The following is a 24,507-nucleotide window of genomic DNA, read 5'->3' as shown; positions in this document are numbered from 1 at the left end:
CCTAAAAGCAGTTGAGACAGCTTGCAGCAAGATCCCTATATATTAAGAAAGGTAAACATAAAAATAGATATCTGAAGCCATATAGTAGAGTGGGAATGATAGGATCTTAGGATAGAATACTTACTAGATTTGTCTATGCCACAGCATAAGAAAAATAGCTCCTATAGTTCTCAGTACCTAAAAACATTGAGCATCTTTGTACCTCAGAAAAAAGAAACATGTACTTCCCCTGAATTTATATAAAATGTATAAATAATACACTGATAATAGGTATCCTGTCATTCATTCAACAAATATTTTATTGTAAACCTACTATGTGACAGGCGCCTTATGAGATATAAGGGATAAATTGGTATGTAAAATAAGTACATAACTGCCAAGGAAGGGCAAGTAACCACAACTGGTCTAGTGCAAGAGACAAGACAATTCCATTTATTTCTACTGCAATTCACCATGGTTTTCTTGGGGTTTCTGTTTTGGTAGTCCAACAATAAGCAAAGGTTTGCTGAGCTCTTACTAGTCATTCATTTATCAACTCTATATTGAGTACCTGCTATGTGCTGTGCACGGCACAATTCTGAGTTATGATCAGGAATCAAGGATTATTCAGGCGGAAATTATCTTTAAGCTACCTGGAGTGATGAGAAATATACAAATAAATACAAAGTAAGGTAGACAGAATGGAAAAATAAGTGTCAACCAAGGTAGAAAGTTACAACAGCTTTATTGCTTGAAGGAGTAGAAATCATGCAAGTGCTCCTGGAGGATCTGTACCTGGGATCATAGATGAGCCATAAGGGAAAGGGCTCCCCAAGAGAAAGCACATCAGCAAAGGTGGCAGAACGGGCAATCAAGGAAGATGAAGGAGGAATAGCAAGTGGCTAAGTTGGGCAAAGCATTCGGTATATAAAAGGGAATGTGGGAATAAAGTAGGGAAGTTAGGTCAGGACTAGGTTTTGGTAAGTAATGAGGTTCAGCTTATGGAGCTGGTGGCCCCAACTGTGTCTCTTACTATGCATAGGCTAGCAAAGGAGACACACAGCTAGACTTTTGGCCTCTACCACTTTATAATCCATTATGTACATGGCAAGGCCAATGCAAGATCCTTGCAGTTAATTACTCTCATGTACCTTTCATCTACCAGATGACGCAGAGTTTTACAAAGGAAGCAACTACACAATTGGCACCAGTCTGGGAAGGACATATTCAGAACCACCTGATCTGTGCCACAACCACCTTCTCCTGTGCTTACCTCGTATGCGTGACTACAGTTTCTCAGGACCCATTTCTCCCAGAAGGGTAACTCTTGTGCTGCAATCCTCTCTAAGCACTGCTGGCTCCTGTCTTAGAATATTAATCTTGAAGGAGTCACTGCCTAGGCTGTGAGAATGTAGCTCACAAAGGACCTCAGCTTAGTCTGAAGAGGTGCAGCATTAAAGCGCATATGATTGGGAAAAGACAGCAGACAGTGGACCGGGCTGGTGAGAACGTATATGGAGAAAAGTGACTCCAAGAAAAAGAGTGTGCTGACTGTAAACCACAAACAACACAGAGTCTAGAAACAAACATGTTAAATGGCTCTCTACATATTCTTGATAGAAAGCCTTTCCCATCATTCCTTCATATCTCAAAGGAAGTCACCACCAGCAGGGCAGCACTAACAAAATCACTCTTTCTGGGGAGAATTCGAAGTGCTGAGTCAATCCTTATATAGTCAATCCTTTATAGTCAATAAAGTGCAGACTTTATTCCTTGGGTGTATATGCACAGAAGTGAGGATATGAGAAGATGCAAATGTTCCTTGAATTAATTTTCAACCTCACCCCACCAGCCACCTTCATAGTTACCATTCATTTGACAAGAACTCCTACACCTTCCCACATTTCTACCTTACTTCGTTTTCATCCGTCCTGTCTTCTTTGCCTAAAGATGAAACTTTCCACGTGAGCTTCCAATGCTATTCCCACCTGACTACTCCCATCTTTTCCAGGCAATTGAGTTAAACAATATTAAACAACTTTTTTAAATCATCTAACAATTAGGTATCTATCATTCTTCATATACTGCCCATCTTGCCAGAGCTTTCAGTAAGTTGATGAACACCAGCAATCTCCAAAAGGTGGGGAAAAAATGTATGCTGTTCCAAAACTTGTTTGGCCACAGGATTTTTCCTAGATGAAATAGTGTTTTTCTCCATATTAATTTCATAAGCTATTGAAGGCATATGCTGTTTTGTAGAGCTTTTTCATTTTTTTTTGTCTTCCCTAGCACCCAAATTATGGAAGGCAGATATTAGTAGATGATACATTAATGGCAGATTGACAGATTAAAGTTTCAGTCACTTATTTATTTACTTAAATATTTATCGAGTGCCTACTATGAGTTTTTTAGGCATTGAAAAAGAGGAAAAATAAACAAATCAAGTCCTCACTCTCAGGAAGCTTACTTTCTACAGGAGAAAAAAACAGTAAGAAATAAATACACAAAAAACCACACTGGTTGGTGAGGAATTCTAAAAAATAAAGAATAAGAGAATGGACATTAGAGAGATGGTGGAGGAGGGTTTTACTGAATGCCATCTTATTCAAGCTGGCTGGAGAAAAGCACTATGAGAATTATCACTTGTAGAAAGATCTAATAAGGAAAGAAAGGGGGCAAGCTCCATGGCTATCTAGGAAAGAGAGGTTTGATAAGTAAACACAAAAGCAAAGGCCCCACACTGGAAGCAGGTTTAGCATGTTGGCAGACAGCAAGAAAAATGGTGTGACCAAAGTGGAATCAGCATGATGGACTATGGTTGGGGAGAAGGTCAGAGATGGCCAGGAGCAAAACACATCAGTCTCTTGGTTGCTATACATTAGGATTCTATTCCAAGCGAACTAGGAAACCAAGGGGGGTGGGATGTATTATACACAGAAATGCCCTAATAGGAGTTGTGTTTTAAGAGGACCATCTTGGCTGTTCTTTTGAAAATAGCCTCGAGACAAATGTAGAGATAGCACAGTCATTTGAGTATGTCATAATAGGTAATGGTGCCTTAGAGAAAGACTGGAAGTATAAGAAGTGATCAGAATCTGGATATTATGTGATCACAAAGCATACAGGAGACACGGGGTATAGAAAACTCTTTTAAGGAGTGTCACTGAAAAGGAGACAACTGGAATAACAGCACTGACATGTTTTCATTCTCTCTACTCTCTCTCTCTCCTCCCTTCCCTTCCTTGTTTCCTCTCTCTCACCCAGCTATTAGGATGACATACATTCTTGTTTACAAGTTTTGTTTTGTTTTGTTTTTACGTTGGGATATCTAGTGTTCCCATCCTCTCTGGAACAAAATTCACTCAGATAAAATCAGTATTTATTTTAGTTTTTAGTCCCAATTTATTTTACCACAATTAAAGAAAAAGCACTTTGAAAACCAATCATGTTTATGAATACATAGAACTTCTAATTGTATATGACACCGTATATATTAAATTGCCTGGATATTGCCAATCTAAGAGTAGGCAAAGGGACAAGTTATTTCCATCACACATGAGGAAACCAAGGCTAAGCAGAATCATTAGTTCAAGTTGATATGACTTATTAACAACACACAAGGAATCAAAGTTTGGGTCTCTTTTACAGTGAAGTTCTCAACCTGCCTTATGCCTTCCTTATTTAAATAAACTATATTCATTTTATTTGGAGTCAGAAACAATCCCTTTACTTATCACTAAAAAAACCTCTTTTCATATGGCTCAGGGGAAGAATTCACATGTAGAAATGTTCTAGTTAAAGATATATCTTATAAAATGATTAAAACTTCCTGAATATACAAGGGTATTTCAAAAGTATATATTGCCTTAAATTTTTTTAGACTTTCGGCTATGGCATGATTGTAAAATCAATTAGGAATTGTGAAAGCAAAATCAATTGAGATACATTTTAAAGGCTGATGTTGGTAAACATCCTCTCGATGCAATTGTGATTTCCGGATTCCTCAAAGATGTCCTCTTTTTCAAAATCATTATTGTACTTTAGTATGTAATTACATTAGTGATTATTTAATTTTTTTAAATTATTTATTTATTCCTGAGAGACACAGAGAGAGCGAGAGAGGCAGAGACACAGGCAGAGAGAAGCAGGCTCCATGCAGGGAGCCCGACATGGGACTGGATCCTGGGTCCTGGGCCAAAGGTGGTGCCAAACCGCTGAGCCACCGGGGCTGCCCCCAGTGATGATTTACATATCACTTCTATTATGTTTTCTTTAGAATATACTGAATATACTGTATTCTACGATTATGATTTAGCTAATTTGAAATATAAAGTAAAATACATTTAAAGACAGTTAATCTTATGGGTCCTTTAAAAATAACAAAAATTGGAAATTTAATATCTTAAGTACCATATATGTTAAAGGCATTGATTATATATGTACATGTGCTTGTATTACACATCTTTTGTATCTTTAAAAGTTTAGAGTCTACATTTATAATGCTGTTAAAAGCTAGAACAAATGTCAATAACAAGGCATACTGCAAATTATAACACTGTATTATTATTTTTTTAAAGATTTATTTATTTATTTGAGGGGAGAGGGGCACAGGGAGATGGAGAGAGAATCTCCAGCAGACTCCCCACTGAGTGCAGAGCCCCACACAGGGCTCAATCTCAAGACCCACAAGACCATGACTTGAGGGGAAACCAAGAGTCGGATGCTGAACTCACTGAGCCACCCAGGTGCCCCAAAATTATAACAATGTATTATTATACTGCCCTTGTCTATGGAAAAAAGTTTTTTTTCCCTAAAGTTTTAGTAACAATGTTACTAAATTTCCTTACCAAAAATGAAATACTTATGATCCCAGTGGAATCCACTCCAAACTATTTTCCAAATCTGAAACTCTGTTCAGCTCTTCCTAAGTCCTTGCTACCACCTCAGTAACATCATCATCTCCCAGGTGGTTCAGGTGTTCTGCTCTTGACCCCAACACAGCTTGCTCCTCATCACCAGTCAGAGGCATTCTCCAAACAGAAGATAGTTAGTGTGCTTTCTCTTGCTCTTCACCCCTGAGGTGCCCTTCCACAATTACAATAAAATAAAAAGTCCATTCTACATCTTATAGGGCCCTACATGATCTGACTCTTGACTACCACTCAGACTTCTTTTCCATGCCTCTCTTCATCATTCACCATACTCCAAGCACACAGCCCCCTTACAACTCTAGCATTGGCTGTGCCCTCTGTTGGCTTGCCCGCTGCCTTAATTTACAGTCTCTGCTCAAATGTCAGTTGCTGGGAGAAAATTTCCTTGGCCATGCCTAAAATAGAACTCAAACACCTCTGCTCTTTATCTTTATCCTTATAACATATATCAATACTTGATATTGCATAACACTATGTTATCTTTTTTAATTCAGATTTTTGTTGAGATCATTTTAGATTCACATGCATTTGTAAAAAAATGATATAAAGAAACCCCATGTACACTTTACCCAGTTCCTCTCAATGGTTAACATTTTGCAAAACCATAATATAAAAGCACAACTAAAATACTGATATTACTACATCAATCTTATTCAGATTTCTCCAGTTTTACTTCTATGCATTTGTGTAAATGTAAGTAATTACACAATTTTATCACATATGTAGGTTTGCTCATCTACCATCCCAGTCAATATACTAAATAGTTCCAACACCACAAAGTTACTTCATGTCCTCTTCTAACTACGTTCAGCTACCTTTCTTCCCCTCTGACACTTGAAAACTACTAATCTGTCCTCTATTTCTAAAATCCTGTCATTTCAAAAAGTTAATATTTAATTAGAATCATCTCATATATACTCTTGGAACTGGCAGTTTTCACACAGCTGAATTCCCTGGGATTTATCTAATTATTGGATGTATCAAGAGTCCCTTCCTTTTCATTGCTGAGTAGTAAGTATGCCATGGTATGTATATACTACTGTATGCTTAATCGTTCACCTGTTACAGGGCACCTGTTACAGGGCATCTGGGTTGATTCTATTTTTGGTTATTATTTTTGGTCAATAAAGCTTCTAAGAACATCCACATATAGATTTTTGTGTGAATTTAAGTTTCAATTTCTCTGGGATAAATGCCCAAGAGGATAATTGCTGGGACATATGGTAAATGCATGCATCATGGTTTTTATTACCCATTTTCCCAACAGGATGGAAGTTCTAGGATACCAGGGACTTGGTTATTTTGGATCAGTGCTGTTTCCCAGTGTCCAGAACAGTGCTTGGCATAGAACAAGGAGTTAACATATATATCTGTTGGCTGAGTAGACTTCAGAGCCTTATGGAGCCAATGTACACAGATGCTATTGCTTTTATAACTGATAAAAATTAAATGAATCTGCAAAAAGGCTCCCTGGGAAAAATGGTTGTGATAAGAGTAAGAGAGGTGTGGCCTCTGAGGTGTCAGTTTGAGCCCTAAATGGAAGAACAGTTAGGCTGAGCAGCTGTGTGTATAAAGGGATGTGTGAAGCTCCGAAAAAGTCACATGACTTTCCAGCCCCAGGGATCACAGTAGAACCCAATGTCATTAAAATAGCCCCAGATCATGTGCAGTTTCAGTTGCCTGGATGGCTACCAGCAGAGGACAGAGTGGCCTACTCCTTAGCAGTATTTTAAAGATCTAACCAGCAACAGGGTCAAGGGGCTTATATTCTTTCCTAAGCACATATTGGCACCCTGGCAAAATAGCAAGTAAGGTCCAAAAAAATGTGTCAAATGTGTAAATAAATAAATGACTTCTTCACAGGATTGGGTTAAGTTTTTAGGGGAGAATGAAGCCTTATGTGGGCCACTGGGCAGGACAATGGTAATTCAGAGAACAGGAATTTGGAAATCAATGTTGTTAAGAGCACAATCTGAAAAGCTTGGGAAATTGGGATTCCATGCAAAAAAAAAAAAAAAAGTATTTTATTTAAACTGCATTTGTTGTACAACCTCTCATTCCTGGAAATCCTTTATACAATCATGAGTGAATCAGCCATAGAAGGTCAGGCCCATTAGTATAAATACACCACTTTCATGAGTATAACCTTCTGGCAAAATTTGTTTAACATATTTTTGTTCATAGTTTGTTTTCCTGACAATCAAATTTCTTTTAATAAGTAACAGAAAAAAAAAGAATGGTAACTAATATTAAAAGTAGCAATTTTCAAATATTTTGAGTTTGTGAATATGTGAGTTTCTAATTGGAAAAATCACAAACTGTGTCCATATTTGAACAGCGTAAATATCCATTATATATATCTTCCTTACAGTGCTCTTTGTAAGGCTCCTGCAAAGGATAAAAACACGAAAATTAAAATGCCTTGGAGGTCTGATAGATTAAGGGATAACATATTTTAAGAACAGTGAGCTAATATCTTTCTCTGGACTGATTCTTTCAATCAGTTCTTCCTGTAAATCATTAGAAATGACAAAATTCAGTAAGGTTGCATGATTTATACATTTAATGTGGGAATATGTTTGTGTATCCCAAGCTCGGTTTCTCTTTAAGTATTTCTCTGCTTAGTTTCTTTAAGGCATAGTAATTCCTCACAGTATGGTTCTAGAACACTGATTCCCAGCCTTGGTTGCACATTAGAATCATCTGGGGAGATTTTAAAACTCCTAATGCCTAGACCATACCCCAGATCAATTAAATCAGTCTCTGGGGTGGGAGCTAGGCATCAGTATTTTTCATGGGTCCCCAAGTGATTCTAATGTGCAGCCATGGTTAAGAATCAGTGTTCTAGAATCATCTGCATTAGTTTCACTAGGGTGTGTATGAAGAGACTGGATCCACAATTATATGTGTTAAAGTGGGGTATCTATAAGTGAGCAAAAGAAATCTAATACTTATCTATATTCCCAGATGCACACTAAGTTTGAGAAGCTTTGGCTTGTAGAGTTAAGATGCCTAACACTGACCTATAAAGTTATCAGTGAGTAGGACAATTTTGAAAATTCAATTCACAGTCAGAAAATCTTTTGGGTTTGGAGACAAGTCTATTTTGGAAGTTTCATTAGAGGTCTTCATTTAGCTACTTGAGTTACATAGTTTGCAGGTTTCACTAATAACTCCAGGTAAAGTTTCCACACAGTTTTCAGGTAAATAATTTATTAGGGCAAACTGATCCTCCAATGGAAAGCTAAAATAAAGAGGCCATCAAGCTAAAAGTAGAAAGAGTAGTTTTTATTTTTTTTTAATTTTTTTTAATTTTTATTTATTTATGATAGTCACAGAGAGAGAGAGAGAGAGACATAGGCAGAGGGAGAAGCAGGCTCCATGCACCGGGAGCCCGACGTGGGATTCGATCCCGGGTCTCCAGGATCGCGCCCTGGGCCAAAGGCAGGCGCCAAATCACTGCGCCACCCAGGGATCCCAGAAAGAGTAGGTTTTAAAAATGATAATTAGAATTAAGGATGTTATGAGAGGAATTCTTATAGAAAAGCACAAAGCTATAAATTGAGCTTCCTCTTGGCCCACCACTCATTTTTTTCTTAAGAAAATTACAATTAAAATGTTTTTAGAGGAAGGAAAAAATTAAAGACCAATAGAAATCTCTGTCATATTTAAAAATATTAGCCCATTAGGGGTAGTTAACCCTTTAAGATATGTAAAGTATGTTCTCAAACTTCTCATCTGATCCTAACACATATCCTGTTTAGGGAAGCAGGACAATGGATTATTAATTCTAGTTTTTATATACACATTATTTCCAGCACATAACACTGTGAAGTTCTCAGTGTTCATTAAATTGATGAATTATTGGATAAGGAAGTTGAGGCACACAACCAGTAAGTGCTAATTGACCCTTCATCCATTGATCTAGAGACAGCTGCCTCAAAAACCCTGGTATAATCCAGAATTCTTCTCTAACAGTATGCTTCTTCCAGTATGATTTGGAGAGTAAAGGCCATTCTTTAAGCCAGCTTTCCTTAGCCTGGTACACCTACAGACCATATGGATGCTTTTAACTATATCCAGGGTACAGACCAAAGATTTCAATTCAAAAGAGCGAGGTAAAAACAGAGTTTCTGTTTACTAAGCACCACTTACCAGAGAAAACATATAATTGCCAAATATATTATTAAGCCAATTAACAATGATCCTCGAAATGGCAAATATCATTGGCTGACTCTGAGAAAAGTGGGATATTTAAGTTACAAGAGAAAATGACTCATAGACCCATGCTGCATCAGCCTGGAATCTATATCTTTCTCATCCAGAATACAACTTCCTTTTTAATCCTGATCACGTGGAATTCAAGTGCTTTCATTTTTTAGTTATTGAAGCAATATTTGCCACAGATATTACAAAACATTTTCATTTCCTTGCTGTATTCAGTGCCAACGTTTATGATACAAATTAATGCCTGGTTTCAAGATGGTTATCATTATTGTCAGTATTAATGGTAAGTTTTTTAATGTTAGATTAGAATTAATACTACTCATAAAGTCATAATAAATATCTGGTGTGAGACAAAAAAATAAAAAATAAATATTTGTTGAATGTATGAATCCATTAATCAATAGGATAAAATTAAGTACACACTGGTTTGGGATACCCAGGTGGCTCGGTGGTTGAGTGTCTGCTTTGGCTCACATTGTGATCCAGGGGTCCTGGGATGGAGTTCCTGCATCAGACTCCCCACAGGGAGCTGCTCCTCCTTCTGCCTATATCTCTGCCTCTCTCTTCTCTAATGAATAAATAAATAAAAATCTTAAAAAAAGAGAACACACTGGTTTATAATAGCACAACATATTAAGAGGAAAGTTTTAGATTCTGTGTTTCGCCGGCCAACTTCTTCGGGAGAAGGGATGAGATTGTGTAGTGTCTTCAGCTAATCTGATAACGTGGGCTACTTCTTTAAACCAGTCCTTTTTGGTTCAGGAACTGATGGCACCTAGATCAGCTCTCCTTCCTTGAAGAATAAGAACCCGAAAATTTGTGCTTAAATTGTAGGCTGCCAGCTGCACATATGTAGGGAACAATGCATAGAATACTTTCAGTGGTAACATGGACAAAGAGTTCTGGGAATGAAAAAATTGTCCTCCCCTAAGGCATTATATTTGTTTCTAAGCAACAAATAAAAAATGGTTACTTCTAGCCAGCCCAAAATGCAGCTCCCAGAAGAAAATTGTATTCTTAAAAATTCCTTTCAAAGGCCTAGCCTTTAGAGAGTTTTGGTGCTCAATTCAGCTTATAATTCATATACACACACATACACACATGCACATGTATGTATATATGTGCATTGTGTGTTTCACATTATTGTATGGTGCTTTAAGAACATGTAATTCTGAATAAAAATTAATACTAATCATTATTATTCTCATAAAATTATCATCTCTGCTGCTTTCATGATCAAAAACTCACACGTAATGGCTAAAATCCAAAAAACAGACAGTAACCAGTGCTGGTGAGGATATGGAACAACTGGAACTCTCATCCATTGCTGCTAAGTATGCAAAATGGTACACCCACTATGGAAGGCAGTTGCAGTTTCTTACTCTTAAGTGTACTCTTACCGAATGATCCAGCAATTGTACTTCTAGGTATTTACTCAAGTGTGTTGAAAACTATGTCACACACAAAAAAAAACCTGAACATGAATGTTTATAGTGGTGACAAAAATTGGAAGCAACCAAAGTGTTCTTCAATAGGTGAGTGAATAAACAAACTGTGATAGATCCATAAAATAGAATACTATTCAGTGTTTTAAGTTATCAAGACATAGGGACACCTGGGTGGCTCAATGGTTGAGCATCTGCCTTTGGCTCAGGGCGTGATCCTGGGGACCTGGGATAGAGTCTCGCATCAGGCTCCCTGCATGGAGCCTGCTTTTCCCTCTGCCTGTGTCTCTGCCCCTCTCTCTCTCTCTGTCTCTCCTGAATAAATAAATAATTAAAAAATCTATCAAGACATAAAATGACATGGAGGAACCTGAAATCTATATTGCTAAGTGAAAGAAGGTAGTCTGAAAGGGCTACATATTCTATTATTCCAGCCACATACAATGTAGGATTCCAACTACATGACATTCTGGGAAAGACAAAACTGTAGATTAAAAAAAAAAATTGGTGGTTGCCAGGGATTTGGCAAGGGAAGAAGGGATGACTAGGCTGAGCACAGAAGATTTTTAGGTCACTGAAACTATTTATGAGGCTATGGGAGATAGAGGATATTACATATTTTTCAAAAACATATAGGACTGCATAATACAAAAAGTGAACCCTAATATAAACTATGGACTTTGGTTAAAAATAATGTATCAATAACATTTTATCAATTATAATAAGTATGCCTCATTAATGTGAATGTTAATAATAGGGGAACCTATGCAGGCAGGGGAGGGATAAATGGATATTCCCTGCTCAATTGCTCTGTAAACCTAAAACTATTCTAAAAACTAAAATCTATTAACTACAAAAAATCATATTGGATAATATTAAAGCTGGCACTGCAAACATTTTTTCCCCAATTTGTAACATCGACAAAATAGTTTTAAAGTAAATCTACTAATTATGTATTTACCACTCCTGTACCATGAAACTTAAAATGCTTTAAGTATTTAGTTATATATCAAAAGATATTTAATTCACATTCTGCTATACAGAACTAAATTAATACCATCCTATATATGGATGTCTGAAGAATTTTTTTCAATCCTTTTTCCAAATGAAATGTTCATATGATATCGGTACATTTCTCATTTTCATTGATTTTCAATATAGTTTTGATTTGCAAAAACCATAATAAATATTTTCCCTGTAATGTATTGTTATGTAACTGAAGGCTGATTACTTTCAGCTACCGAAAGCCTTGTGCAATATTTCTCAAACTTCAGCATGTGTGTGGGAGTCTACTGGGGATCATGTTGAAAAAAAAACAAAAAAAAACCTGATTCTGATTTAGCTAGTGTGAGGTGGTACTGATAATCTACATTTCTAACAAGCTTCCAGGCAATGCTGATGTATGACCCCACACTTCGAGCAGCAAGGTTCTAGAGCATATCTGGGCCATAAAACTATTACCATTGTGAAAAATAAACCCAAATGCCTAACAGTTCTCACAAGGGATTGAAGAGCTATTTAAAAAAATGTTTTGTTTTTTTGTTTTTCATACCTGAAAAAGCTCTCAGAACTCCCAGAACTTCTAAATCTGCTTTCCCAATATATAGTCCTTTTTCAATTTCATCCATAAAGAGAAAGGCTTGATAACCTTTGTACAGAGAGTAAGCTACTCGTTTAGTCATAACACTCTCCTAGTTTGTATGAACCGAAGACCATCTATTTCTACTTCAATTCCTCGATTTATATGCCTTCAATTGCAAAAAGGTCAAACAACTGGCTCAAGGTCACTTAACCAATAACTATAAAGGTCAGGTCTAAATCCAGGTCTCTGATTCCAAATCCAGTCCTTTTCCCTTCATTCTCTGTTGTTTCTGATAATGATGCACTTCAGAGAATAGGGACTAGTTTGTTGAGACCACAAAATCCCCACTTCTGAATCAAATCTCTCAGCCTCAGGCTTCCCAGGGCAATTCCTGACATGGGTTTGTCGTCTTATGGGGAAACCAGGTGCAATAAGGAAGATAATTTTTTTTTTGTGCTTCAAATAAGCCTTGAAATTCAACAAAATTATGTCGATTAATGAGCTTATTTGAATATGGTGTAAGGTATAAGAGAAAAGACTAGGATGTTCCACCAAGAATGGTTTGTTCTATTTCTCCAAACCTGATAGTTCTCTTGAAAGAATTCGCAGCTAACCACACGTGGGAATCAGAAGCAGGTGGATACTTCCCCAGGACCCTGTCCAAAGCAACCTCCCTTATACTGGGATACTCAAATGATGACTAGATGTCTTCAGTGGGACTTCTAAACTATTAATGATAATGGAAACTAAACGTTTCTTCACAATATGAAGAAAACAAGGCCCAGAAATGTGAAAATAATTGTTGTGCCATTGTACAGATATTATTAATTGGAACTCAGATTTGGAATTTCTCAACTTCTGGTTTAAGGATTAGCCCCAACTTCGCACGGACATTAGCAGTAGGTTAGGGTAAGAGAGGTAATAATTATAAACATTTAAGTGACATAAGGATCTACACATGCCTTCTAAATACTCTCCTTCTCAGGATTTCTAACAGTAAGAATCTTTGTCTCTTTGTATACTCTTACCCTCTCCCTCCCAGAGCCCTGCAGCATAGAAAAGAAAAAGTTAGGATGATCTGACTTTGGGAGAAATTCCTGCCTCAGAATATTGTACAGCATCTCATTATGAAAATTCTGTTTTCATTTCAAGAGGGGATTTCTCTGCAAATGTGTGTGTGTGTGTGTGTGTGTGTGTGTGTGTGTGGTGTGTGCGTGCGTGTTTACTGGGTGCAAGTGGCTCTGAATTAAGGTGTTCAACTGAGTGGTCAGACTGTCTTCCTCTGGGCACCGCTGTGATACAATATCACAAAGATTTGCAAATATGTAAGGTTGGAAATATTCTCTTCAGGGATTAAGTGAATGTCCAGGAAGCCAAGATTTTGGGCTCCCATGTCTATCTGCCTGAGGATGTTCTGAGGTGTTCGTGTGTGAAGCCTGAGCAGTGATGCTACAATGAGGGAGAATCAGCCTTGGTAACTCTAGCCCCAGTATGAGAAAAATCAGTAGCCCCTCAGTTCCTTGTGGGTGAACTGAGCTCTAGAGGTAATCACAACGGCTTAGCTGCCTATTGTAAGGAACACAAATGCCACTGTACTATATAACAGACTTGTACGGACATTTTACCAAGTCCTAGCTACAGCAAGTCTCCAGCAAGTACATTATGCTCCCATCCTCTCAGAGCCAGGAGGTATCTTATGTTTTTTTGCTGGTGGTTGGAAATGGCATTCTTGCTGACACATCCAGTTTTGCCTTTACTCATTCATGACACTATGGTCTTAACCATCATTCCAGTATTTAGAGTTCATATATTCATTCTTCCTACCACGTGCCATTCCTCTGTTCCCTTCCTTCTGATCAAAATCCTCTCCCTTCTTCAAGACCCAATTCACGGGACGCCTGGGTGGCTCAGCGGTTGGGCACCTACCTTCAGCTCAGGTCGTGATCCAGGGATCTGGAATCTAGTCCCGCATCGGGCTCCCTGTGGGGAGCCTGCTTCTCACTCTGCCTATGTCTCTGCCTCTCTCTTCTCTCAGTCTGTGTCTCCCATGAATAAATAAATAAATCTTAAAAAAAAAAAGATCCGGGGATCCCTGGGTGGCGCAGCAGTTTGGCGCCTACCTTTGGCCCAGGGCGTGATCCTGGAGACCCGGGATCGAATCCCATGTCGGGCTCCCGGTGCATGGAGCCTGCTTCTCCCTCTGCCTGTGTCTCTGCCTCTCTCTCCCTCTCTCTGTGTGACTATCATAAATAAATAAAACTTAAAAAAAAAAAAAAAAAGATCCAACTCACATGTGTCCGCCTCTGTAAGAGCCCACCCTGACAGCACACTGGCCATGGTAGCCTCCCTGCTTGCCTCAACCTCTACAGCAGTTAAGTACTCCCTCATCACTCAGTTGGCATTTATGTTGAGCCATATTTCTAAGAAGACAGCATCACAAGCAGACCTATTTTATTTAACTTCCCAGGATAAATAAGAATGGGGGTGAAAGATAGAAGCGCAGATAACATATTTGTTGAACTTTCAAAGATTTTCACAATAAAAATGCCAACATGTAAGAAGGAGGAAACTGGCTTATAGATAGGGCTGGGTGGGCAATTTTCTTTTCTTTTATATCTCTGAACCTAATCAACAGAATAATGTCTGAGTAACTTGGAGAATATAGCTGCAGGACAAGTATGAAAGAAAGAGGCAGATACCAGTTTAAAATAAAAGGCAACATTTTGCAAGTATGGCTGGAAAATAATGAAAAAGAGCCAACACAAAACTACTAGCTCCATGCACCACTAGGAGAATTGAGACACAGTCCAAGAGTCCTCACTGGAAGATGACGTGTATTCAGTGGGAGAGAAGCAGCAGCATTAGCCAACTCTCACGATCCTCTGCTGCTGGAAGCTTCTATCAGTCTGCTACCAACAAGAATGATAATGACTTGTATACTTTGCAATCAATAATAATAAAAGCACAACGACTGTGGATGACTTACTGTGCTGACAGTGAATCCCATTAAATCCTCGAGGACATTTACAAACGTAACCTATGAATGTGTCCCCTCGGTACGCTTCACTTATTTCACAGGTTCCTCCATTATGGCATGGATTAGGAACGCAGGGACCTGAAAGACAAGAAAAACTGCTGCATAATGCATATGCTTAAAAAGAGATCCTGGGCCAACATTTTGCAATTAACAATTTTATAGAGAAAACCGTTCTGGGTATTACTGGTATAGGAAGTGGAGGAGTCGTGTTGGGCTCTGAGACTAACGGCCTGGGTTTGAAGCCTGGCTTCACAACTTTCTAACCCTGTGGTCTTGGAGGATTTATTTAACTTCTCTGTGCCTCTATTTCATCTTCTTTTAAATATCAGTATTAATAGGATCTATCTCAAAGGGTGATGATACAGATGAAAATAATCCATATATATAAAATACCCAGAAGAGTGTCTGAAAGATATTAAGCAGTCAAATAATAATAATAATAATAATAATAATAATAATAATAACACTGAGTAAAATACTCATTTTAAGTTCTCCAAATTGTAAAATATATTCTACATGTTTAAAGAGTAATACTGAATGGCAATTTCTGGAGTTATCAACACTGAAGAGCTTTTATAAACATGCTGCTAAAAATAGCATCAACTTGCAAATGACTGTAACCACACAGTCCAAAGGAAGTGGATACCTGGTTGCAATAGTTTTATTGACTATTTATGAATTTGTGGTGGGGTATAGTTCCGTGAACCACAATTTTGCCTGTCTATAAGAGGTAGCTCGCCAAAAGTTACAAACATGGTGAAAAGGGGCTCATAGTCTTTTTTTTTTTTAAAGATTTATTTATTTTAGAGAGAGAGCAAACACATGTGTGCAAGGAGGGAGAGGGGCAAAGGGAGACAGAGAGAGAGAATCTCAAGTTGACTCCCTGCTAAGGGTGAAGCCTGACACAGGGGCTGATCCCAGGACCCTGAGATCATGGCCTGAGCTGAAATCCAGAGTCGCCTGCTTAAGCAGCTGAGCCACCCAGGCACACCAGGCTCATATCATTTTTAAGCTAAGCATTTTAAGCATTTTAAGCTTTAAGCATTTTAAGAAAGTCACTTCACCAGACTGAAGTACCTGTGTCAGCCAGTGGAGGTGTAGTGCCTAATCCTGGAGAAGACTAACTGTTAGCACTATGGGGGTATAGTTCTGCCTAACTCAGGAATCCTCTAATGCACATTCTTTACTCTGTGGTGCCCTGTTGGTATGGCTGAGATTTTTCTCAAAGGGCATGACAGTGCAAGGCTCTTTCTATACCATCTGCCTTCCTTCCTTTTCTCTTTTTGGAGGTAATAGGTTTATGACACAGTCTGAAGGCTCAACCTACCCTACTCTTGCTTCTTCCCTTTGTCCATCACAGACATTTCCACCAATCAGTCTTTTGCACCTCTAATTCTTACAGTCTTACACGTGGCTTACAGCTGGCTGACTGACAGTTGGCTTCTTTGGAGGATGCTAATTGACTCAGGACACAATCCAGCCTGGACACTGTGATGAAGGGAGGAGAGTAGTTGAAGGAAGAAAAAACTCTCCCTGGAAGATGAAGAAATGCCAAGGAAACATATATAGTATTCTTTAATTTTGTCTTTTTAAATTTTGTTTAACTGAAGAGACTAGGACAGATTTATGAGTGAAGGAAAAGCCGCTGAAGAGAAAATTAAGATGTGCATATTAGAAAAGAAAAAGAAGTAATTAAACTGTCTCACTTTGTATGAAAAGGTCAATGCCTGAGTCCTGGAGGAAGATTAGTCAAGAAAAGAAGCAAATGGTTTCAGCAGAGAGTAGGGGGGCAGTAATAGGGGTGGGCACAAGAATACTGACAACTTGAAGCAACTGGGTGGGAGCTCCACCAGGCAAGGCTGTAAGAAGAGTACAATGGTGAACGGCTCCTCAAGCACCGGTCAAAACCATTTAAAAGATTTAAAGAGAGAAAAGGAAAAAAAAAATAAAGAGAGAAAAGGAATTCATCATCATCACTTTGAGCGGTACAATGGAACATCAATGACAGAAAGCACTTGGGGGTTGGGCAAAATTGTCTTGCATTGAGGCGAGACTTTAAATTTTCATTCCTTTCTCCAGCAACTGTCTTTGAAACTCAGTTTCTTCCAGTTTAAAATTTCATGGAATTCAACAGCTGTGGAATCTAATAAGAATATGCATGAAATAGAAAACAATATGGAAACTCTATATTGTCTGGACCTTGTTGATAGGTTTTAACTTTCAAAAAGTGAAAAGAAAGTAGTATAACTGATTTTTCTCCAGACACTTCCATGTCAATTAAAAACAATGCATTGATTTAAGTAGGCAGTTTTGTGCTGTGCAGTATATACATTAATGAAACTAATCAACACTTGCCCTAAAGGCAGTACAGGAACAATGTTTAGGACAGGAAGAAGGTGCAACACCAATGATCAGTTTCGTGGCAATTTGAATAAGGCTTCGTCTATTACTAGAAGATGCAAAGCATGCCACAGAACTTATCTATCCTTTTCTTTCTAAGTTTCTACTTCTTTCCTCCTCCAAATTAACTCACATTTGATGGTGCCTTACAATTTACAAATTCTTTTCACATAAATGATCTCATTTATTTCTCACAGCAATTCCATGAGGTCATTGTCATTGCCATTAGCCTTTACATTTAAAAAAGAAGGAAGGCAAAAATATTAGATAATGTTTCTCAAATGAACATCCACCAGTAATGCATTTAAAAAGGTCTCAAATTAAGAGTCTGTGATTCCCAAACCTACATTTTTTAGAGACTGAAAAGTTGGGGAGGGGAGAATGAAATAAAAGTGATATTAGTTTTGATTCATGAGTTCACTTCAAAGTAATGACAGGCTTTTTAGTATGTGATAAGTAATACTCATGTATATAACTGTTAGAGAAAAAATATATATAAGTAATTAATTACACTTAAAGAATCATGTAAGTTTAAACAAATAAGGAGCTTTGGAGATCATCTAATCCAATCTTTCAATTTTGCAGATGAGGGAACAAAGCCTAATATGAATTCATTCAGTGATTTCTCAAACAAAATAAAACAAAAAACAAAGACAACAGCAACAACAAAAAGCCCCCTAATATAAGAAAAATTGGGTTTAAGAATTTGTGTCTAGGAGGAAAATGCTATTAGAACCAAAAATGATTACACTATTTTTGCTCCTTCAAAAGTGATGTAATTTGTATCAGAGAGGAAATAAATATTTTCTATGCTCTCTGCCTCTTACAAAGCTGGGTGAGGGAGGGATTTAAAAAAAATGACTGAAACATCAAGGCCTCTGTCAGTTCTTAGGAGCAGTTGAAGCCACCACTCTAGGAAAGGTGATCAATGGAAGGAACAAAGGGTGACTAAGATCCTGGAAGAGAAAACTCCATTTACTCAAGCCCAATGATAAGTAGAATTTGGTTTGAAGCTGAGGATGAACTAATGGCTCTACATAATAAAGGGGGAGAACTTAGGAATGGATAGAGAAAACCCAGGGGAGGAGACCCCCAAAACAGAGCTAGAAATGGACTTGAGGGACAGAGTGAGGTCAAGTAGTATGCTGCGAAACCGTAACAGGTGAAGAAAAGTAGCTGGAAAGAAATACTGGTATCCAAGATTCAGGTTTAAGTTGTTAGCACAGCTGCTGTGTGAACTGTCTCTGCTGGAGCATCCAGATCTACACTCAAGTTGGCTAGACATACAGACCTGTGTGTGGTGTTTGGGGAAATCAAGGGGAAAGGGCCATGTCATTCATCTGGCTCATACTGGCAAAAAGGAAGAAGTCCTATAGCACACGAAGCCCAAGGGATTCAAGAATCCAGTGGATATAGGAATCTGAAGACAGAGCTGACAGGGGTATCTAAAGTCCAAGACACTCTAGATATTTCCTGAGGGCATAGGTGAAGCCTGTCCAGCAATCTTGGTGCAGCCTCTGGGATTCCCAAAAGATACGAGCCAGAGCACTGGAGCTGATTTTATTTACAACCCAAAGAACATCATGACCTCAGCTGACATCTGAGTCTCAAAAAAAGATTACCTGTTAACAGAGGTTGTGACTGCTGTTATTTTTCCTATCCTAAGAAATTCTAGGATTTTCATTTAAAGGGTGAGGATGAAGTAAAGCAAATAGGGCGAGGATTTAACCTTTCTAGAGTGCTTCATATGCTAAGCAATATGAAGTATACATAGTATTCTTTATAATTCTCTGTAAGAATATATCTTTGTTTCAGAGGCAAGAAAATAGGCTTGCTCACAGGGGTTCAGTAACATGCCTAACCGGAAAAGGCAAGATTTTAACACACTCTGCCTGACTCCAAATCTATGCACTTTCCATTAAGCCACGTTCTTTGCCATGTTGAAGATCTGTACTTTATATGTTTATCTTGACAGATGCAAACAGAATTGGCATGAATTCACTAAGCATGTTCTACAAATAATGCAGGACTCCAAAGCCTTCCTAAATGGAAATATTTCAGAATATTTTCAGCAAATGGGTCAAGGTGTTTAGATATTATGAATATAGAGTGTTACAGGACGCCTCAGTGGCTCAGCGGTTTGGCGCCTGCCTTCGGCCCAGGGCATGATCCTGGAGACCCAGGATTGAGTCCTGTGTCGGGCTCCCTGCGTGGAACCTGCTTCCCCCTCTGCCTGTGTCTCTGCCTCTCTCTTTCTCTGTATCTCTCATTAATAAATAAAATCTTTAAAAAATAATATAGTGTTAGGCTCTATTATACTAACAGTGCTCCACTCAGCTATATTTGAAATCAACTGTCAAACATGAGTATTTCCCAATATGATTTTGTAATCACATATTTTGTATGTATATACTCTTGTTTGCACTATGAAGATAAGAAAGAAAGTGACCATGCCCAACATAGAGGTTTCGTTTGTTTGTCCCTAATAATCATACTGGGAAATTCATACTGTATGCTTTGTACAGACTCTTTTGGAGTACTCATGATAGAGCACTGAAATGGGTGGTTACCTATCCCTTTTCCCCAACAGACCATAAATTCGCTGTGGGAGGAGTCATGGGCTGCACTTATTAGGTGCTTGATACATTCTGAATAAACAAGGGTATGGCAAGATAAGTGATGACCATCTTTTCCCTAACCTCGTTCAAACTGAAGTTTATAAGATATCAATATCTTTTGTCTTTTTAATTGGTAATTTATTAAGATACTTTCTGTAACTTCTACACCTTTCAAGGTTCAGCTTCTTTAAATTTATAATTTAATTCCAATATTTTTTGTTTCTAATATTTAAGCTTCAAGAGTATTACATCTGTAAAGTATTACAATAGTGAATAACAGATCATTAGAATGTAAACTTTTGCATAATAATTCCATGTATCTTAATTCTTTGGCAAATAAAGAATCAAGAGAAATGCAACATTGAATAATCTCATTAATGCTGTGTTGGTCTCCTAATTTACCAATTTCTGTGTAAATAAAGACATTCACCTAAAGCATTAGCAAGATGAAGTAATTAGAGTACATGAGTTAGTACATAAAGGTAATGAAATAAATGCAGCCCCAGGTCTTAACTCACATAGTAGTTTTGTAGTTGAATATTAAAGAGTGACAAATAAAATATATATCAAGAGTTGCCAGGTGTCTTTCTCCAAGTGGTAAGTGGACTAAACATGTCAGAATTAGAGATCTCAGGAAACCCCTTTCTGCTTTTGTGTTTTCCCTCATCCAATAATCTCATCTATTTTGATGCTGAAAATAAATGTTTTTTTAAGTGTTGGCACACTGATAAAGAATAACCATCACCTACAGCAGATATTATTGCTTGTACTATGATGCTAAGAAAAACACTGGCCCTGACCTTGGACAACATAGAGCATTTTGTGGGTTTTCTGGTTGTTGTAATTTCAGGTTAAAAAACATTTATTCATTAGGCAACTATTATGTGCTGAGTACTCTACTAGTAATTTGGATAAATACTTTCAATGGACTTGGAATTATCAGCAGCTGGAAAAGTAAGCTCACAATACAGGAAAATATTCAGCCATCCAGTTTATATACCTCACTTTTTAAGGGTAATTTTAACATTTATCCTTTATTCCAAATATAATATACTCAGTATATACATACATGTGTATGTGTGTGTATATATACACACACTATATATATATTTATATAGCATATATATATATATATATATATATAGTATATATAGTATAATAATTTAACGGTTCCTGGAAATTTAATTCTAGGATTTCCTTAGTGAAATCATATTAACAAATGTTTGCAATATGGACACATTTTTCACTTTTACTGCCAATTTTTTGGTATATTTAGGGCAACTCATATCTTTTCTGCAACATGTAAATATATATGTAAATATATATATATACACACATATATATACACACACAGATATGACTTATACACAGCTTTGGAAACAATTTTATAGCAGAGTAAAATATTAATTTTAAAACAAATGACAATTATTCAACTGCTTAGAGCTTGTAAGAACAAAAATAAGACAAAGGTGATTTTAATTCCTTTAAAGTGGAAATTCCTTTCCACTTTAAAAGTCTCTTTTATTCTTATTTATTTTTATTTTTTAAGATTTTATTTATTTATTCATGAAAGACAGAGAGAGAGAGAGAGAGAGAGGCAGAGACACAGGCAGAGGGAGAAGCAGGCTCCCCACAGGGATCACACCCTGAGCCTAAGGCAAAGCTCAACCGCTGAGCCTTCTAGGTGTCCCTAAAAGTCTCTTTAAAACGTTTGTTTCTCTTTGTATAACAGATACAGAATAGTGATTACAAGATTCAGTTCTGATTAGTATTTATAAAAATCCAAATCATCTGATTAGACAATAGCTCTTGGTAATACTATTTTCAGCAATAAAAGTATAAGTGGACTTTAAAGGTACAAGAGGCTTCAGGGAGTTTTAAAATCAATAATACTATAATACTTTTGTAGGTAATCTTTAAGTAGCTCCTAACACAATGGGGACAGTATATGATCAATATTAATGAACAACTGGATTCAACAGCATGCTTTCCAAGCATTTTTATGCAAGCTCATATAAGTATGTCAACATGATTAATTGCTCACAAAAGTATTGGATCTATATAGTTTGTACTTTTCTGCATCTACCTTCTCGAAATTCCAACAGTAGAGAGTTGAAGTCATTTCCATATGTGTAACATGGTTAGCTTTTCACACATTCAGCGACTATGCCCCAAATCATGAATTCCTTATAGTGTGTAAAGCAGATTATTAGGAAATAAAAAGGTTAATCTTCTCCTGTGATTACATGTAGACAGGCTTGGCCAATTTTACAAATTATTCCCTCAAAACACTGGCACTTGGATATTAAAAATAAATGTACATTTTAGATTCTGTAATAAGTAAATGCCAATCCAGGAACTGCAAGAGCACAGTTTCACTAGCTGTTCTTGCAGTGCAGTGAAATAGGAATAGTTATTACCCAAAAGTTCACTTCAAAGTCTGGTTTTAAAAACACATTAAAGTTCTCTTATCATATTGTTGTTTTTACATTTAATAAGGTTTGAATGTTTTGGCAGTTGCCATTTTGAGCCATTACTATTCTATTTTAAAACTAGTTTGAAAAAAGGAGGAATTATTCTGTGAACGTTGACATGACTGATGCTTCCAAACCATTTTTTACCCTTGTTATTTCTTTTTCTCCTCCTCCTCTCTCTTTGAAATATAAAGGATAAATTCAGCTATTTATTTATTTATTTATTTATTTATTTATTTTTAAATTCAGCTATTTAAGGAAAAAAATATCTATGGGCATTTTATACATATAGAGATGAGTAAACTATTTTTTAAAAACCCCTAAAGCATTTCATTTTAGAGAATGTGCAAATTTAACAAATTGTTCTTTAAATATAAAAATATTTGAATATTGAAAATTGAAATCTGAGGCTAGACAGAGTTTTGTTTGTTTGTTTCTAAACACCTACAGATAAACTGTTGCCTCAAGAATTAATGATGGACTGTTTATATATAAGAGTCCACAGGAAAGCACTGCGATACCTAGTGGCTAAAGAAGTGTCTGTAGAATCCCTACGTAACAAATGACTGCAAAATGGGTGGCTTCAAACAGCAGAAATTTATTCTCTCAAAGTTCTGTAAGCTAGAAGCCTGAACCAGATGCCCAGATGGCCACACTCCCTCTGAAGGATCAAGGGAAAAATCTGTCCTTGTCTCTCCCAGCCTCTGGAGGCTCCCACATTCCTTGGCTTATAGCAGCATAACTCCAAAATCTGTTTTTAATCTCATGCCTTTTTCCCTGTGTTCTGTGTGTTCTCTCCTCTTCTTAAAAGGGCAACAGTTATTGGCTTTAAGGCCCACTGTAGTTCAGGATGATTTAATTTCAAGATCCTTAATTATTTGTATCTGCAAAGGTCCTGTGATGAGCTGAATTTTGTTCCCCCAAAATTCATGTCGAAGCCTTAACCTCCAGTGTGTCAGGATGTGACTGTGTTTGGAAATAGGAACTTTAAAGAAGGTTAAGTTAAGGTTAAACAAGGTCACATGCATAGACCCTGATCCAACCCAACTTGTCTTATAAGAGGAGGAAATTTGAACACAGGAAAAAGACAGCAGTGATATGCACTTGCAGAAAAAAAGGCCATGTGAGGACAAAGCAAAAAGCTGGCTGCCTACAAACCAAGGAGAGAGGCTTCAGGAGGAGCCAAACCTGTTGACACCTTGATCTTGCACTTGGATACTTGTGAGGAAATGCATTTCTGTTGTTTAAACCACCACACTGTGGAGTTTTGTTATGGCAACCCCAGCAAACAAATATATACCCTATTTCCAAATAAGGTCACAGTCTGAGATTCCTGGTAGACATGAATTCAAACCACTATAGTCCCCAAGTGGTTGTTTTCTTACAGCAATAGAGTTAAGGAAACCAGAACCTTAATTAATTGTTAGAGTTGGCCGGCAAAGCACTCAGATTTATCAACAATTAACACCTTAGCTAAAACTAATTTTACTTGGCTCTCACCACAAGATCAAGAGAGCATTTTAAATTTGGAGCAGTGCCTAGGAAGAGTACAGAAATGGCTACTTATTTGGCATCAAGGAGGATTTGGCATATATGATAGAAGAAAGAACACAAAGAACAAATTAAGATTTCCTGGGGCTGATCTTTACCCACTTAAAACTTTTGTCTAGAGTTGGGCTTGCCAATGGCAATATTTTTTTTAGGTAGTCCATCAACATTCTGAGAAAGTCTTTATATTAATTATTTATATAAGTTCATGTTATCATTTGTGTCACAATAGTTGATACGTCATCTTTTTCCAGTAAATAAAATAT

The 24,507-nt window shown here is 37.2% G+C and overlaps 1 protein-coding gene across 2 annotated transcripts in view; it reads right to left on the bottom strand.

The window, feature by feature from the left end:
- The window catches only part of EDIL3 (EGF like repeats and discoidin domains 3), a 393,058-nt gene that overhangs the window by 194,338 nt on the left and 174,213 nt on the right, over positions 1-24,507 (bottom strand). For both annotated transcript variants that reach the window (XM_072792939.1, XM_072792940.1), the window contains one exon: positions 15,151-15,279. In XM_072792939.1, the coding sequence (XP_072649040.1) occupies positions 15,151-15,279 (129 nt within the window). The remainder of the gene's footprint in view (positions 1-15,150; positions 15,280-24,507) is intronic.

Source organism: Canis lupus, chromosome 2 (assembly GCF_048164855.1).
Source record: "Canis lupus baileyi chromosome 2, mCanLup2.hap1, whole genome shotgun sequence".
NCBI classification, from domain to species: Eukaryota; Metazoa; Chordata; class Mammalia; order Carnivora; family Canidae; genus Canis; species Canis lupus.
The sequence above is the reverse complement of the archived record's forward strand: the minus strand, read 5'-3'. Positions and strand labels throughout refer to the sequence as shown.